The following is an 18532-nucleotide window of genomic DNA, read 5'->3' as shown; positions in this document are numbered from 1 at the left end:
ATTGACGCTTACGTTTATCTCACAAATCGTTAAATTTCTCGAGTGGTTCAACATAAACTCAAGTGCCTTTATCTCATATATTGACATCGATCGTATTGGCTCACTTTCAATTGACTCTCGACGCTCCGCAGTAACAGTCCGGGTGTTGTGTTCGGTCGCACGACTACGATCGTACGAGATGTATCGGGTCGTTTCGAGATTCAATTGAAGAAGAAAAAAAACATGTATCGCCTTGAATTTTAGAAGCGTATCACAAAGTTCCCGAAAATAATAAATGTATCGTAACAAATGAAAATTTATTCAAAAGTTTGAGGTTACAAATTTTCTTCTATAGACTTGATCACCGTTCATTCCTATCGGATCAACGATTTCTGCGATTCTTTCAGTGCTAATTACGCTTCGTACATGACACTGTGGAAAAACTAACGTGACAAGATGTATTTCAACTGCCACGCCTCGTTATATATACGCACTTAATAAAACGTATGTATATATATAATAGAATTTGCGGTAACTGCTTCAGTCACGCGGAAGGGGGAACTAGCGTCTTTCCTGCGTCGTATTACGCTTGCAAATTAAATTCTGTTGTAGGTCTAAATCCATCCAACTCGTGTATATTGAATAAAAGCAGCAAGGGCTGTCAGATTGCTATGAAAGTACCTTACCCTCAAACATATTTTCCTTGAAGGGAGTAACGAAAACGTAGGATCTAGTATGCCTATAACATTCGTAGAGCTCGCGGGACAGGTACTTGGGAATTCAGATTTTTGGCGAAAAACCCGCATACCCTCGAGCCGACGACTCTCATATTTTCTCCTCTGTACATGAAGAGATCGTGTCATATATGTTTGAATGCAGGTAAGTGGACTCGAGCTGAGCTACCTTGAAGCGACAAGGACCGGGCTCTTCGTAAAAACTTTTACAACTGTAGTCTCTTGTTTCTTCACACAAATTTGTGGTTGCAAATCACGAGCCTATTACACATTCTCGAAATATAAAGTGTCGAATAAACCACTTCTGAAAACTAAGGCTAATCAAATAGATTGTGAAACGAAGTTCGGTTTCTGCAGCCAACTCGCTCGACGACACGCGAACGCCGATTTATTTCAATCTCATCTCTTTCAATTCGATATTTTCTCGTCTTTGTCCGTTTTACCAGCTTCCGCATGTCATTATTAGATTTTACGATGTCTCTTCAAACAAGAAAATCTTCTTATTATTTGTATAATTACGATCAATGTTCATTTAAACGTGTTAGAAAGTACTTTTCGTTAAATTTGTCCGAGTATTTCTGGAATAGATAATCTCTGGATTAATCAGATTGGTTCGAACTATTGTCGATAAAGTAGAGCGCTTGAATTAATTCTAAATAAATCCATTCTGCAGTGGCGTGAACATTAGACGAAATTTTTTTTCATGAAAATTTTTCAATTGCTGATAACAAAGTTCCCTACAAAGTTTCTTATCAAATGATGGTCGATAATAGATGTACTACTATAACGAGGTTTAAGGACTTATAAACCGTCGTCGTGATCGTAGTTCGTTACATTATGTGTTCTCTAATTTAATTAGCTTTTCACAAGTACATAATCCTACTTATTATACATACTAGAAAATTATTAATTTTATCATCCGTCGGTAAGTTTGATTTCAAATTAGTCGACAAATTTTCGAAGCTGTAGCGCCACATTCGAGGTTTTTTGGAAGCTCTACGAATTTCAAGATGGCGCGAACTGTCAAAGTATTTTTTTAGCGTTCGGTGTATCGCGCTTGGGGAAAACTGCGAGACCGAGAGTGAGATCGATAGTTTTTATTGCTTGTGCAATATCCATCCCCGTTGGGAGGGTGTGAGTTGTCGGGTTATAGGTTAGGGTTAGTGACTTCCTGACACCCGGTCGGAGCGTCTTGGTTTTTTATACGGTTCTTCATTACCCAATTTCTTTACGAATTGATTCCTGTTTTTTTTTCTCGTCTTCCACGACGAACTGTACTCTTGGTCTTAGCCTCCCAGTGCAGTGATTTTTACATTTGACTCATTATTGCTAATTATTCAACGAAAAAATTACGTGAAAAATATTTGTGTGCGAAAAGAATGGCAAGTTTGTTGTTTTTGTTTGAAAAATTGTAGAGACAAACCTAGAGAAAAGTTTTCAAGATTTAAGTGATTATTACCCGGCCCTCGTGACTAAAATAGATTTTCTTTGTTTACTTGTTCTGTCTGCCGATTCTAAAACATCGTGTATGCATCTACATGTCCTCTTCTTTCTACTTTAAAACACGCACTCCTTTACCTAATTTTACATTGTACTTTTGTGATATAGCTTTTTTTATATAACAAAAAAATGTGTCATTGAAACTGAAGTTTAGTCTTTTTTCAATAATATGTTTTTTAAAGCAATGTAAATTAAGAATTCAATCATTTTTCTCGTTATAAGCAATATTTTGGATTTTGGACATGGAATACTTTATAATATTCATTTACAAAGTGAAGATTCCAATAAAAACAAGATAAAAACCTGATATTTAGAAAATTAAAAATGCCAATGATTTGCTCAAAATGGAACGTCAAATTGATTTCTAGAATAAAAAAAAGGAATTATGGTTACCTAGAATTTTTCTATAAATGAATATTATTTGTGTAAAGATTGCAGAATTGGTGAGAATCAATTGTCATGGCTAAAATACCTGTTAAGTGAGAAATGTCTCACATTGCGGATGGTGAGAGCGAAGCAGGTTCAATCTGCGACGAAGAGAGAATAAGAAAACTTTTTCAAGCATGCGACGGAGACGGAGATGGTTTCATCGATAGGTAAGTGGGAAGAGACATGCATATTTTGCATGCATTCATTTTTTTTGAACATATGTTATGCAATTATTGCTGAAACTACAGTATCCACTCTGCAACTCGATTTTAGTGACATCGTACCCAAAAAGGTAATAATTTTTAAGGTTAAGTTCATTTCTCAAGATTCAAATGAATCACCGCAGACTCTCAATCCAATTTCAGATCTACATTCATAATATGTCCTTTTTAAAAATCACACGAGACTTTTTCTTTCTATTGTAGCTATTATTCGGAGGCATCTATTTCATGATTAAAATACTGAAGTGAATGATTGAAAATATTGCCATCGGGCGCCGGCGATCGCCTCGGCTTATTTATCGATCGAAAAATTACGAAAAAATTCCGGAGTTTATTAAATCCGGAAAGTAGATGACACTGAATATAAAAATTGAAGCCGCCTGGGCAGTGCAATTAGAGCGAATATCGCGATGTATTTAAAAAATGTTTGTTTACTTCTCGTCGAGTTATCTCCACGAGTTTGAAACGTTTTTTTTCTCAATTAATTCCACTATTTGAATGCTCAAACGTGCTCGCCTATCTCATCGCGAATTAACAAACCGGAACACGATTTTATTCCACCTATTCGCAGACAGATACGTACGCGCAATTTTTTCCCTTTTTTCTCATTCTCAAAGGCGCGCGTTGAATAAACTTCAGAGATAATGCTCGACTGCTGCACTCTATTGTATATTACTTCTGTCTCGCTCGGCCTAAAGACGCAATACCGGAAAAAAATATGTTACGAGCGAATGGAAAATAAACGAAGCGAAACAAAGGAAAAAACTTTCGTACAGGAAAACCCGTACCAATAATTACGAAACGTCCAACCTTCGACGATGTCTCAACGCGAGTTGTAAACTCGGTATTTTCTTTCGTACGCATTAGTATAGGGGCCATTTTTTTTCTGAAACAAAACACACTTATAACGATACGTTCGAAATAAAAACGGTGGTTCGGATCGTGAGTCGAGCAACAACAACTCGAGTTTTGTGTTTACGTCGTTCGGGGAATGTTGGGAAAAGATATTGGAATGGTTCGAAGAAAATTTAAAGCAGATGTCGCCATCGAGGTTAAGTCGCAGACAGTATCGCTGAGATGATGAATGCAAGGCAAAATAGCGAGAGACCGAATTATCAAGTGGGCTATTCTATGGTGGGAAGTATCTCGACGGTTCTTGAATATAAAAAGTCAGCATTTTGTGCGGGGAAGTAAAAATGAAAAAAGAGAAGGAGAAAACACATCCATTCAAGCGACTAATCGGTACGCTAAAAGCAGTTCGCTTTGTCCACCAGTCGCTGCTGGCTCTAGGCTTTTTTTACTTTTCATTTTTTTCTTTCATTCTTTATCCATCTTTTTCTCTTTTCCTTTGGCTGCTTCTGCTCCACTTCTCTTCATCAAGCTGCTGGGTGCTCACTGGTAACGCTCATGCGTGCATGCGTCTCCACGTGCTGCCTCGCTATTGACTTTGTGTAGATGGGAAAAGGTCCCCGCGAGTCGCGAGGGTGTGGAAAGAGAAAGAGAGCGAGAGAGAGGGGGCAGAGCCCGAGAGTACGAACTAGTGAGAACCATTGCTTGCACATTCCGCATTTTCCATTTCGCATTCTCACCTCTCTCTACATATATACGACTCACTTTTTTGTCCTCTCAGCGCGGCGACTCTTTCAACGCGGAAAATTCTCGTTAAAAAGCTCCGTAAATTCTGACATGTTCTTCTCTCGAAATATATTCTTGAATTTTTTTCCCTCGACGTCGAAAACCCTGACGAACGTAATTTCCTAATGGAATTATCATGCGCGTTTTTAATGCCTGTAACACATATCGCTCATTTGGAACAGCTTTCATTCGGTTTTAACCGGTTCTCTTCTATCCAAACGGATCCTAGTCGCTTTCGAGCGATTATATTCAAAAACCAACCAGTTCCTCACGGTTCAAACCAGTTCGTCATCAATCTAACTGGTTTATTCGTTCCAAGCGAATTCTGTGTAGTTCAAAAAACGTTCCACCGCGCTCGATAAGCTGCCTCGAGGATACCCTTCGAATTATGAAATCGCTCTCGATCGCTTTTCTCCCGTCATATTTTATGCGAATTCGTACTTTTTCATCTCGAAAGATTCTCCGTCGATGCGGAACCGGTTCCGAATAGTTGAAGCAGCTTGAGCTCGCTTCTCAACAATGGACTTGAACGCTTTATTTTCAGCTCGAACGAATTCATAGTCCTTCGGAGATTAGCTTTTCGGCTTCCGTTCGCGGAAATAATGAAATTCGAAAAATTACCGTCCAAGTGCGGTGACGAGCCGCAATTTACGATGAGGGAAAAAAAATTTCTTTTCGTACACATTAAATATCTGTTCAAAGTAGGAGCTTTGCCATAGTTTGTGCGCGGTATCGTCGCATGGATATTCCTTAATTTGAATTTTCATTTTCCCACCTTCCCCTTCCTGATTCTTTCCAGATTTAAAAAGAACATTTTTAATACAATTTTTACCTTCCCCCTCCCTAAAATTAATCGCGATATCATTTTTCGTCATGATAATTCTCAAAGAATAATTCGCCGCATGCTTTTGAGCAAAAGTAAGCACTGTAAATATTTACCAAATCGAAATCTCCTATACATTAAATAATCTTCATTGTTCAGAGTAGGAACTTTTACCAGAGTATTTTTAAATGTCTAAGAGTCCGGTTAAAGGTGCCGTACTTTTGAAGGATTATTTAAATATTCATTTCGAAATATTACATGAGCGTCACGGTGAATTTTGCTGCGCCGCAGAAAGACATTTTACCGTGGTGCACCGTAAAATTGACAAAACGTTTTGTAAATGTTGGTACACGTACCATAAGTTTGACAATCTGGAATATTTACTGTTATAAAACTTGAAATATCTCGAAATATTAAAAAAATTTTCCGGGCGTTACAGGAGTTAATTTTTTTTCGTTAATTTGTGCCCGGAGTAAAACGCATGCGGAGAATTTAACAGCGAATTTCACGCCGAATATTACCCATTAATTATCTCCGCGTTTATTTTTCGAAGCAATTCTGCCCATACAATAAATGCCATTTTATGGGTCTTTGGAAAGCCTCAAATTGACTCACTCCGGGTGTTGTGAAAGAAACGAGGAAAAAACGTAACTCGCCGGTGAAAAAGATGCGGCAAGGCAAGGCTCTCGGTGAAAAGGGACGGGAGAGTGAGAGAGGCTTAAGGGGGCAGAGGATGAGTTTGAAGCAGGGAATGATACTCGAGGAAGTGCTTTGACGTGTGCCGCGCCTGTATTTTTTCTCCCTTGACTGCAGCATAACGAATCCAAGCTGCTTAAAGTCTTTTGAAAACCGCTCTCCAACCCCTTCGAGTAAGAACTCGGCCGTGCGGGGGCTCCGGAGGAAAACAAGGTTGGGGGGCTCTGCAACGAGGACTGCGGCGACTTCCGCGGTTACGCGTTTCCTCGTTATCTCCGCGCTGTCTTCTCCCTTCAACCTTTTATAATAATCTTTGTTTTATTTCTTTCTACGTAATTGCTTAATTTCATCTTTATTCCAAGCGATTTCAAAGTTTTTCGGGGTCTTGGACGATTCAGCGAAGGCGGCTGCGATCCTTCCATTCGGAAGCGTCGCTCTCATCGAGCTCGTGAAAATTCAGACGCGACAGCTCGAAAGAAAAATAATCAACTTTTTCGCTTGGCTTTCCGGGCTCGTGGACAGCCACCAAATTCTCATTCCATTGTTACTCCTTTCATGAATGACGCTGAAGTTTGCAACGTTGGAGTCCAACGAAATGATCTAAAAAAACTCTCAAATAATTCCAGTAAATCTCCAATTTTCTTTACTGCCGAATTTTTAATTCGTTATTTTTCAATCCACATCAACGATTCCTGAAATAAAAAAATGATTAATTATAAATCTTTTTTTCGTTCATTTCGTTGGACTCCAACGTTGCAAACTTCAGCGTAATTTTCATGACTGATTGAGAGAGCCGCGGATTCGTCCGCAAATGCTTGAATAGAATTATTTTCGTTAACAAAGATGGCTGCTGGCGAATCGGGAGACTGCGGAATTAACGATTTCCCGTCAGAATGAAATAATTCATGGCTAATTGACTTTGACGAGAGTCTCGCGAGTCCCGTTTCACCGTCACACTCACCGCGACTCTTTCCCCACAAAGCGTTGCGAAAGTCATCATTTTTCATCCCTCCCAATCAAACAAACCTTTCCTCCTTCGTTTCTATCCAATTTTTCACCTTTCTTCACCTGTCTCTAATTTTTGGTTTTTTTTTTCTTTTCAGCCAAGATCTCTTGACCGTCTGCCGGGAACTCAACCTCGAAAATTCGGTGGAGGAACTCATGCGAGAGCTCGGGGCGGATGAGCACGGTCGTATTTCCTATCAGGAGTTCCTTAGACGGAGGTTAGCCCTTCGACCGGAAATCGAGGCTCTCAGATCCGGCAAACACACAACGAGCCCTCATCACACTCACACACCCGAATATCTACCCACCAGCAGTGACAATAGCCTCGGTACTGTTCATCATGCGCATCGAATTTATAATAATCGTCGAGTGACCTCAAACGGTTTTCGATTATTCCATTTTCATCTGTCGAATCGAGATTTCGTAGCAGTTAAACTTTTCATTGCGGTGATTAATTTCGGTTGGTTCAGCGAGTCGGCATAAACTGGAAAATCGATTTTTGCCACCGAGTAACAAATAAATGACGTTAAATCAACGACGCTGAGGTTTGCAACGTTCGAGTCCAACGAAATTAACGAAAATAACATTTATAATTAACCAATTATTTATTTCTCGAATCATTGGTGTAGACTGAAGACTATACGAATTGCAAATTAGGCAGGTTACAGAATTGGAGAATTACTGGAATTGTTGGAGAGTTTTTTCATGTAATTTCGTTGGACTCGAACGTTGCAGACTCCGGTGTCATTTAAATCATAAAATCCCGTCTCAGGCACCGTATCCGGACGCCATGAGAGTTGGGAATTCGACAGTGGAGCGCGTGACCTCTCCCCGGAGCCGCACACCCTTCAAAAACTCGTCGAGGCTGCTGCGGGGGGGACTGGAAACATGCTGGATCTCGCCAACAAGGTAAGTGTGCTTCTGAACAAATATTACAATGTTTTCAACAAGTTTGTAGGCTCCGTTTTCCGTGTCCTCGGTCCGGCCACACGCGCTCGTAACCTTGCGCGATCCTGCAACGGGGAAGTCCCCTCGGAGACGGTGCTCGAAGTGGCGAGAGGAGGAACCCGTTCTCGCGATCACTATTTTTTCCTACTCTCAACCGTACAGTCGCCTCGGGACAAAAACGACTGAAACAATTATTCGAGCGTTATCTCATTCTTGAGTCGCGTCCGCGTGTCTCGCAACGGCGTTCATCCTTTTCTGTAACTTCCGGCTATTTCGCCACGTTTCACGGTTTACAGCATTTTTCTTTTTATACGTTTTTTCTGGTGATCGCGACTGCTGGAAACTCTGTAGACGCGCATAATCGTCGAACCACCGCATTTCACACTGCTCCGCGTTGACGCTGGAGAATAGAAAAAAAATGAATTTATGACAGTGACGCAAGGGAAAAGTGATTATTTCGATTTGGAATTTCGTCCTAGGAAATAAAAACTCGAGGAAAACATGATATTTTTCGAAGGTATCGGAGCTCAGTGTTTTTCATAAATAAAGGGACGAGAAAGGGAGAAAAATGGTGGGGTCCCGCACATTCGATAAAATCGACCATAATTTCCCATTGTTTTGGTTATTTTCCTTCTTTTATCGAGGAGACGTAAAGATATCGGGAAATGTGGGAAAGACAGTTGTGGTAGTGTCTCGATTCGTTTGGGTGAAACGCGTTTGGCGCCAGTCTCACCAGGCAACGGGAGCACCGTATAGTAATGGAATTTGTACTCGTGGTAAATAGCAACTCAGTCAGAGTGCTCAGTCTGTGACCGACCACGGTCCTGTCCACCCTGGCCTTTCTCTTTCTTCTTCGATCCAGCGGTCTCACGCCCTCGAATTTCCGTGTTTAAAGTGGCATCCCAGTATCCTCGACGAATTTTAATGGAGTATTAAATTTCGGAGTAAATTTAGTGACGCTAAAAAATCTCGGGTCCAGCGTCTGAGTAAACTTGCCCCACCGGAGCGAACGAGAGATTACAGTTGTCGTATATTTTCAACAATCAAACGAGGCACCGAACAGTCATTGGGCGCGCGTCAAATTTCAACCCTCGTTAATCGAGTTTCCCTTGGATCGAATCTTAAAAAAAATCTAACTCGATTACACGCCGCGACACCGTATCGGGAATCGTTATTCGTGGCTCCACTCGGTCTGTCAGACAATGAGGTTGTTTTTGCACTCGTATTCGCGAGTCGGTTCGTCGTTCATCGATCCGAACTAGACTGTCCCATTTTTACCGGAACATCCATTGTTTTTCTACTCCCACCCTCCTGAAAAGTAGTCAAGATCAGCTGATGAAAAAGTATCTACGAATTGGGCTCGTGACGGTTGGCATTGTACAATTTCATTTCGTCCGAGGCATTCCGGGATACTATTTTTGAGAAAATGAATCTTCAGGGAGTCGGGCTCAAATAGCGCAGTCAGAGGTGGCGCCGGTGAAGAAAAAGTACCGAAGCTCCGAATTTCAACGGCCCCGAGGGTTTTCGAGGCTCGGAGAGTTTGCCGCGACGCCGGCTTCGTCTACTGGCAGCCAATGCCACAATCCTCTACGCCCACGTGTAGGCCACGTGACGTTTCGTCTACTGCAAGCCCGTCCCAAGCTCGCGTGGATTGAAAAAAGAGAGAAAAAAAAACATTGTAAAAGAGTGTTTTGCGATTATGAGATAAGCTCCGAGCGACGTCAACGGGACGAAAGTCAACGATATCGGCAAAGTGGAGGCTTCGATAGTCACATTGAACAATGGCAGAACGCAAGTCCCCGATGACCGCGTCGAGCTTCAGCGGGAATTCCTCTCGGAAAAAATCCCGGAACCTTCGAGCCATCGGTACGATTTTGTTTACGCTCATTGCCCTACGACCGAGGACGAGGTCGAAGAAGAACGAAATAGCGGTTACAGGGTAACGAGGCCCCGCACTTGGCTCTGCTGTCCTCTCGCCGCCTCTGCCGATCAAACTGTCGCCATTCAGGTCCCTGATAGCTCTGAAAATAACGTGAGTTCCGGGCTCAAAAGACTACTACAATTGCCACTGCATTCCCACGACACTTTATTCCCACGTTTTTACAAATTTACCTTACTCCCGACACAATTATGATAAATGATTTGAAAGATGTTGAAAATTGATTATCAATGTTTATGGCTTCGGACCACAAGTCGGCACCAACTCCGAACCACAAGTGCCGACGTTGCAATGCGGTTTTCCCATAACGCAGGGCCGGCTATCCGGACAGGGTGGCGCGTCGTCACACGATTTTCCTGGTAGATGAATATACTCATCCTCGGCACTTGCTATCGTCGAAAATCCGACCATCACGATCAGAGCGACCGTCAAACAGTGCATTTTTACCATTTTTTTTTACTCTCCTGCAAGAAAAATTCAATGGACTCTTCACGAATCGAGCGATTACGAAAACACACACACACGAATTTTTTATTCCTTCATCACTACTTTTGTCTCCTTCGCACAGATACAAAAAATTACGTCATAGTCTCGAAGAAACTGAGATTTTTGACATTAATCAATATTCGATTCGCTTGAAATTTTGAAATATTTTCTCACTTTGCAAACTCTGTTTTCGTCCCAATGAAATTTTGTCTCCCTTACCGTTTGAATAACACGTTGAAAAAAAATCCTTGCACTAATAATCTATAGACCGGTATATTGGTCGACGCGAATGACGAATTTTTCAACGTTGGAATCCAACGAAATGATGTAAAAAAACTCCCCAACAATTTCACACCAATGATTCGTGAAATAAAAAATGAACAAATCTTTTTCCTTTCGTTTCGTTGGACTCGAGCGTTGCAAACTTCAGCGTCGTCAACCCGAATGTGGGACTTCCAACCGTAACGAGAAGCGACTAGCTCGAGGATTCTACTTCTTTGGATGCGATCGCACGAATGCATACATCGTGTTATGTTTCAGAGTTTTTATCTTATGTAACATTACGAGGTCGCAATTAGCTCGATACGCGCGTTATATACATTTGTTATCGATCGGTCCGAGTCACCGTCACGCACCGTTGCCTCGTACGAAGGACACTGCATCATTGTTCGCTATTTCTGTATCTCGATTAAACATACAGGTAGCGAAGATAATTCTCTACTTTGGAGAATCGAGAATGACTATTAAAACACAGATTTTTCGCTTGAGCTCTTCAAAATGAATCTTTGTTCCGACAAATCTTGGAAAAGCATTTGAAAGCGTTCAGGTATATAATTATGAGAATCGTTGCTGAGGTAAAATGCGAAAAATTCTTATTCGTATTTTTCGCGCCGCACTGGATGAGCGAGCGCTTAAATTTGTAACAATTAAATCATGCTTCTTTACTAATGTTATTGTACTGATGATTATCTCGTTTAGTTGCACGCGGCTGCTCTCTCCTCGCTGAGATCCGAAGTTGCGGAACTAAATTCGAGGCTGCTCGTCGCGACGAGAGCCAAAGAATCGGCCGATGCTGCACTGATAAGAGCCGAAGCTCAAGCGGCGAGGGCCGAACAACGGGCTGAACAATTAGCATCCAGACACGAGGAAAGACTGACGGAACTCCATTCGGTGATCGCTGAACTTGGAAGACAATTGGAGAGACATCGAGCCACGGTTATTACCGAAGAGGATGAGTCCGGCGAGTTTTATTTCCACGTTGTTTATGCTTCTATTTTTTTACTACCTCTTTGGTTTCGACGCGGTCGGGACTCGATTTTGAAATTTTTATCTATTGGCTCAATTGTTTTTGGAGTTTATACGTCATTTTCGCGATGCATGATTTTTGTGCAGAGGTGGAAACGAGTCGGGATGCGGAAGGCTCCATCACGAACCCGGTCGAAGAGAGCGAAGCTGGTGGAGACATCCAAGGTGACGGAGACCGGACCCTCGGCGATGTTGACTCGAGTTGTTGCGAGGAGATCGAAAATCGACAAAACGAGGTGAACCCTCAAGCAATTTTATAATTGCCAGCAAAGAAAAAAATCCATTCATTGTGATTTTCTTCTTGAGATCATTCTCTTTGCTACCCTTGAATTTAGTGTCATTTCTTTTTCGTAGAACGAAACTGAACAGCTGGACAGTCCAGCGGCGCTTCCGACTCCGGAGCCAACTCAACCGGCCGTCTCGTGTCAGAGCGTCGCGGTTGCGACCCTTCAAGAAGAAGTTTCTGCTCTTAGAGCAGAAATTGCGATCCTCCATTCCCAATTAGCCCAGTACAAAAACCAGGGTCAGAACAGCAATCATGGCCAATTAACGAGCAGCGATTCCCCGCGACGAGATTCACCGCGTCGGGAAAACAGGGTAAAATCCCCGAGCACGCTGTCATAATTTTTTTCAATATTCTTCCAGTTGCTCCTAAACCTTGCGAAATTCTCATTTAACGTGTTGCTTACAAATTTTTTTGAACGTATGGAAGAGAAAGAATGATTTTCAAATTCCTGGATTTTTTCCTCCTAGACGAGAGGTACCGTAAGCTCACCCGAACCTCTGACAGCCCCGTGTTCGCCGCTCCTGCCTCCTCTTCAAACTCCGCCAACGAAAATGATTTCGAGGGAGGAGACGCCGATTTTGAAAATGGCCGAACGCGTTAAACTACGAAGAACCGACGAGAGACACATCACGGGTCCGGATATAACGAATCTTGGTGTAAGTCAATACTGAAAAAATCGTCTTACTTGGAGAGCTTTGTTTTTGTGCACGGTTGAAGTTGAAACAATGTCCAATTTTCGTTTTAACATTCGTAGGTGTGCTCTACTATGGTCGCTGAGCATCTGGTCTCCGATTTGATGGAGCAATCTAATCTACAGGAGCTGAATGGGTCCGAAAAACAATTCGAAGTCGAGACCGAAAGATTGAACAGCAGATTGGAGCATTCTCGTGCCAACAACGCGGTCCTTGCTCTCACGCTTCAAGAGAGCAAAGCCCAGTGCGACAAGTGTGTTTTGTTTCTCTCACTGTTTCACAACTGCTCGAATGACGATTTAATTTCTTTGTGGAATAGTTTATAACGCAAATTCATTGTCATGAAATATTTTTATTTCTAAGGTTGTGTCTACTAGTCGGGAAATACGAATCGAACGCAACAGCCCTGCGTCTCGCACTTTCCTTCAGCGATCGAGCAATCGAGGCTTACGACGTTTTAGTGGCTTTGCTTGAGACCGAATTGGCCTTGTCAACCGATCGCAATAATGTTACGATCGATAATCGGAGAACCGCCGAAAACGTAGCTCATCACGTGCTGAACCGGTTGGAAAACGATTGCACCGCATTGGGCGCACCGTGGGAAGATAGTATGGTGTTGTCGGACGAGTCAGTACATCTTCGAACACTCGTCAGTTATATATAATTATCGTGACATGTCCTGCGGTCAATTAACATTTTAATAAATTCTCTTAGTTCCGAAGTGTCCTGGTCGGTGGAGGACGAACAACGATTACGAAGGCACATAAGCAAATTAAAAGGGGATCGAGCGATGGTAAGGTCGACAGCTGTTGAACTCGAAAGTGTTCACGTCGAGCCATTGAACTCGAAACACACGATATCCCTTGCCGAAGCTAGGAAATTGGATCTTGAGACCGCTGTTCTTATGCAGGTAAAAAAATCGAATGATGGGAATACATGAAAGTACAAAATACTGAGTTAATCTCATTTTTAATTGATTTGTGTAGGAACGACTTATTCCTTTTTTATTGAAAAGTAAAAATGTTTTTTCGACATTCACGATAAGGCTTTAGTATTGGATCGAAAAAAATCGTGAAATTGGTCAATAATCGCTGCATTTATTTGCATTAGGAATTAATGGCAATGCGAGAGGACAAAGCGGAACTTCGAGCTCGAGTCTTTTTGCTAGAAAAAGAACGAGCTACTATAGATCTCAAATTGAGCGCGCGCGAAGCCCAAATCGCTGCGCAACACGCCGCGATACAACATCTTCAGGGTCAACTCAGCGACACCGAAGCCATGCTGGCTATGGCCTCCAATAGGGTAACTCCAATACTGATTTATTTCGTGTTTTGAACTCAAAAGATTCGATTTCTTCGGAATTAATTTAATGAATATTATCATCCACTTGATATTAATTTTTTTCTGGGCTCCAATGGACTGTTCGTTGATACAATATTTCAAATTTTCATCTTCCATACATTCTGAAAATAATAAATTGAACCTTTTCCAATTCAATATTGTTGAAATATTCGAATGGTTCATTTTTTAGGATCGTGGTGTCAGTGACAACGAAAGTGAAGGTATCGAGTCCGAATTGATCGATGCACTTGGAAGAGAGGCTAGATTGAAAGAGCGTTTGCAAGAATTGGTCTCTACTTTGGACAAAGTTACAAGAAATTCTGAGTTGCGGCACCAACAGTCGGCGGAACTTGTGAACGACTTGAAAATGGCTAATGGGTAACAACATTTATATGAAAATATTGGATTCATTGATAACTCGGATATCATTTTTTAAATATATAATCCGTGCACTCGAAATTGCCTGACATTCAATTATCTAAAATCAGATTTGTGTACATGTGCGCAAGGAAAAAAATGTCCTGCGAGCTTTGATTTATAGCTATGATATAATAGATTTATGAATAATAATTGAACAAGTATCGATGTGATTGATATGAAGATTTTTTTTTTTCAGAGCGCTCGTTCAGTCGCTAGAAAAGTCAAAGAAAAAATATCAATCCAGACTGAAAAAACTGGAACAACAAATGTTAGGAATGGTGGAACGCCATGCAACTCAGGTAAGACAAAGAGAGGTTTTCAATATTCTATACATTTCAAACAAGATTTTATTCAAGACTACTTATGCATAAATTAACAATACAGAAAAAGTTATGGATACATGATTTTGTTTCCACAATTTTACAATTTTTTTAATTATCGACGCTTGCCTGTTTAGCCTTGAGTTTTTCTTGCACAAGAATTTCTACATCTTCCAGCGGTTTATAAAGTACATGAATCGTCTGTGCTCCCAAAAACATAGTGAACATTGCAGTCGCTGTAAACCGTAAATATCTGCCCCATGAAACTCCAGCAGGCATTTCTTAGAAGTTTTTAAGAAATTTTCTACTCGTTGCAATTGTTCAAATCGAATCAAATTTCGAAAAATTGTTGATAAACGGTAAATTGCTGAAGTCTGTCCAATTTTTAGGAAATCAATTTTCCTTTTGATTTTTTTGTATTTACCGAGCTTAACTAGCTTCAGCTATTCCAAAAATATCGATGTTCCTTGGCGTTATTTTTTAGAATTTTTGGATGATTCGATTCTGGTATTCGTAGTTTTTACAAAATACAAATTTAACGGCTCTTCGGTATTTCGATGTGAAATTTTTCGAGCAACATTCTCCGCTCAACGATATCTTCGACTTGACGGCGTTTGAAAGTACTGTAGAAGTTAACCTCTCCTACACGCCAGTTTATCATCGACCACTCAAGGGCAGCGCCAAGGATGAAAAACACCGGTAAAAAACGATAGACACCAAAAGTTTTTGCACCCGGCCACTTTCTTAATAACTTCTGCAGGCCCTTGCTATAAATCATCTGTTCTCGGTTTATTTTCACGATTTGAAAATAACTTTTTCCGCGAGACCAATGTTTCGCGTATTATTCAGTGGCGGCCATATTAGATCTGCTCTCGTCCGTCCTCGTCAACTCTCGTGCTCGTGATTCGTGTGATGGCCTGCCCTCTGGAAATCTACGCGCATGCGGTAGCCGCATTCCGAAATGATGAAACTTGTATATGATCAAATTCGTCGATCAGATTTCTGATTCTCAAAATGAACGAAAAATTGCAAAAGTTTACGCACTTTTGCGATGGTTTTAAGATTTTTAGGGTTAGGATTCCCGAATACCGTGAGAAGATTATTGTGAAAATTTTTAAGAAAAAATTCAAGTTGACTTTATGCGATCAAAAAATCTACGATTGATTGAACCATTTCTTGTTGGTTGATTCAATGAGAAACTTTGTGTAACTTCAATATGGTAAATTATGAAAAATAATGCATGGAAAATATAGCTGATTTAACAACTGTGTAAATTGACCAGGTCAAATCGTTGAAGCAGAGAATAGTTTTGCTGGAAGAAGAAACCTCGGGTTACAAAGGAAGTATGCCGCTACAATCGCAGAGTTCTGGAGCCAGTGAAACATCGTTATGACACTCGAGTGACGAGCCCGACTATCGTACATCCGATTATTACAATTAATTACCGCAGCATAATAACGAATACTCGAAAACTTTTTTTTCGTTCTCGAATATCCTTATTTGAAAATAAACGTACACTAAAATTTCCTATCCAGCGAGAATAAACGAATCGACGGATGAATATTTGAAGCAATGTATTTTTGTACTTGAAGTGTGTCGCGCCCCAAAAAATGTAAATCGCTTAGCTAAAATACCTTCAAAATATCAATTACATGAAATATGAAAAATCATGTGAATCGAAATTTTTAATAGCAAACAAATATTGGTTTCACGCAAAATAAGGCTTTGTAATTGCATACATAAAACACTCTAATATAAAAATGAAACAAAACATGAAATGGTCAGGAAAAAAATTTGGTCTACAAATTTTTTTGACGCATAATTAAAAAATTTTGATCTCTACGGTTTATCGTATTTTTTGTGGCTTTAAAATAGTAGGAAAGAATAAAACGTGCCATCGAACGCCCATGACGCTTACGTCAACACAAATATGCGTACCTATAACAAAAAAAATAATTATTTATACAAATATTTATAATAATACGAAATGGAACTAATTACCTGTATGAATTTGTGTCAGCTCTGCATAGGCAATTGTGGCTAATTGTAAATATGTATATTTTAAGCACACACCTACACGAAAATAGTGTACAAGAAACGAAGCGTGATATATAAATTGTGCTTTATTAAAATTCGTACTGTATTTACATTTATTCCACTATGGTCTTGGATAATTATTCGTTCGAATCAAGATTTTTTGGTTTTGAAAACCTATGACCGAAAACAGAAATCGAACTCACCCGAATGCAAAATATTTGAACGAATATAAAAACGTATGAAAGGTCCAATGATACAGTTGGGTTTGTTTCATATTTGTTTTGAGGTATACAAATTGATGTTTTCAATAGATTTTTTGGTTTTTCCATAATTGTCATTTTGATTGGATCATTCACTGCATTAAAACACTCAAGTTAGTCTAATGATCACGCAGGCTCTGCTTCTTGATTATTGCCAACATCCATGGCCATTGTTTCAGTTGCATTATTTTCTGGTATTGCTGGCTCCTGTTCCTCGCTGGGTACGTCAGCGATTTCTTGAGCTTCCGACACCTTTGACGTCATCAATTTATACATTTCTTCTTCTATGTGAACACAGGCCTGCTCGATCTCATAATTTTTTGACACCAGACCCACCCACTGAGCCTCAAGTGCTCTCAATTTTTCTCCGCCTTGCGTTTGCATTGATTTTCTCTGCCAATTGACCTCTTGTATTTTTTTTCGAAGGGATTGCAATTGCTTTTGTGCCTCGTTTACCAATTGTACCAACACTTCGAGATAAGCTTTCCATGCTTCGCATCCATAATCCATCATCAATTCCAAATTACATATCCTGTCATAGAAAAAAAATCAGTCTTCAATCCACCAGTTTTACAGAAATGAATATAAAGATAAAAACAAGTGAACTTATCGTACACTCTTTTTTCAGAAAAATGAATTTACCGTGTAGCTTGGTGCTCCAATTGTGCGCTACTATTTTCAACACTTTCGTTCCAGGCAGCAAGGTCGTTCATTTTTCCAGGTGGAGGAGGTGGCAGTTCGTAACGCTTCATACTCAGGACTTCCATTGGCAAACGATTTTGCATTCTCTCGAATTCGTGTTTCATTATTTCAGTCTCAAACGTAGTAATATTCAATGGAGGTAAATGTTCTAAATAATTCTTTGTAGGCCTGTAGCGTCGAGTTTCTTCTTCGACCATAGCAAGAGCCTGAAGAGAATCAATAAATGTTCAACACTCATTCAATTCTGGATAAAAAATCATCACTTCGATATTAAGCACTGAAAAATACTCATTTTATTAAAAATATACCTCCCATGTAACTTGTGGAGCGAACATAACCTCTAAACAATTTTATTTTATATATATAAAAACGTTTTTAACAATAAATTTTACTTACCGCTTCTCTGACACCAGGCTCGTCATATCCTTGATCAATATACGGTAACGCATCAACAATAACTTCACCAGCCATTTCTGATAATTATGAATTTTTTCATAAACAATAACAGTCAGAGGAAATTGGGGGAAATGTCAAAACTCTTTGATTTTTTTGGGTATTCCAATGCGATTTCAATGTTTCAATGTTTGTTCGAAGTTACTCGAATCGCCACTCAAAAATGCCGAGTAGCACCGTCGCCGGAAGTCCTGATATTCATGTGACATCGGGCATCAAAAACGAAACTTTGAGATGTTTTTGAACAATGGAAATAAACGAAGGGTGATTCGGGTATGACAATCCTATTTCGATAATTGTAGAAATAAATTTGACTTTGTT

At 40.3% G+C, this 18532-nt stretch overlaps 2 protein-coding genes across 3 annotated transcripts; one reads left to right on the top strand and one right to left on the bottom strand.

Annotated features, from left to right (window-relative positions):
• The first annotated feature begins 330 nt into the window (after positions 1-330).
• Positions 331-16891, top strand: LOC122406743 (colorectal mutant cancer protein). 2 transcript variants are annotated; one of them, XM_043412417.1, is made up of 16 exons: positions 331-483; positions 592-858; positions 2645-2809; positions 7121-7350; positions 7795-7931; positions 11374-11635; positions 11788-11936; positions 12055-12297; positions 12454-12642; positions 12741-12931; positions 13042-13305; positions 13393-13588; positions 13789-13980; positions 14210-14397; positions 14636-14738; positions 16042-16891. In XM_043412417.1, exons 3-16 carry the CDS (start codon positions 2700-2702, stop codon positions 16150-16152), a joined length of 2565 nt encoding a protein of 854 aa, XP_043268352.1. In that variant the 5' UTR covers positions 331-483; positions 592-858; positions 2645-2699; the 3' UTR covers positions 16153-16891. The 2 variants fall into 2 exon arrangements, with proteins under 2 accessions (XP_043268352.1, XP_043268351.1); XM_043412416.1 differs by lacking the exons at positions 331-483; positions 592-858 and adding an exon at positions 1759-2095.
• On the bottom strand, positions 16865-18371 carry BCAS2 (BCAS2 pre-mRNA processing factor). The gene is made up of 3 exons (XM_043412421.1): positions 18155-18371; positions 17699-17964; positions 16865-17588 (listed from the first exon to the last, which is right to left on the bottom strand). The coding sequence occupies exons 1-3, from the start codon at positions 18227-18229 to the stop codon at positions 17183-17185; spliced, it is 747 nt and encodes a 248-aa protein (XP_043268356.1). The 5' UTR covers positions 18230-18371; the 3' UTR covers positions 16865-17182.
• Between the last annotated feature and the right edge of the window lie 161 nt (positions 18372-18532).

The sequence above is a fragment of the Venturia canescens genome, chromosome 2, assembly GCF_019457755.1.
Source record: "Venturia canescens isolate UGA chromosome 2, ASM1945775v1, whole genome shotgun sequence".
In the NCBI taxonomy this organism is placed as follows: domain Eukaryota; kingdom Metazoa; phylum Arthropoda; class Insecta; order Hymenoptera; family Ichneumonidae; genus Venturia; species Venturia canescens.
Note: the sequence above shows the minus strand (reverse complement) of the source record. Positions and strands in the feature narration are given on the sequence as shown.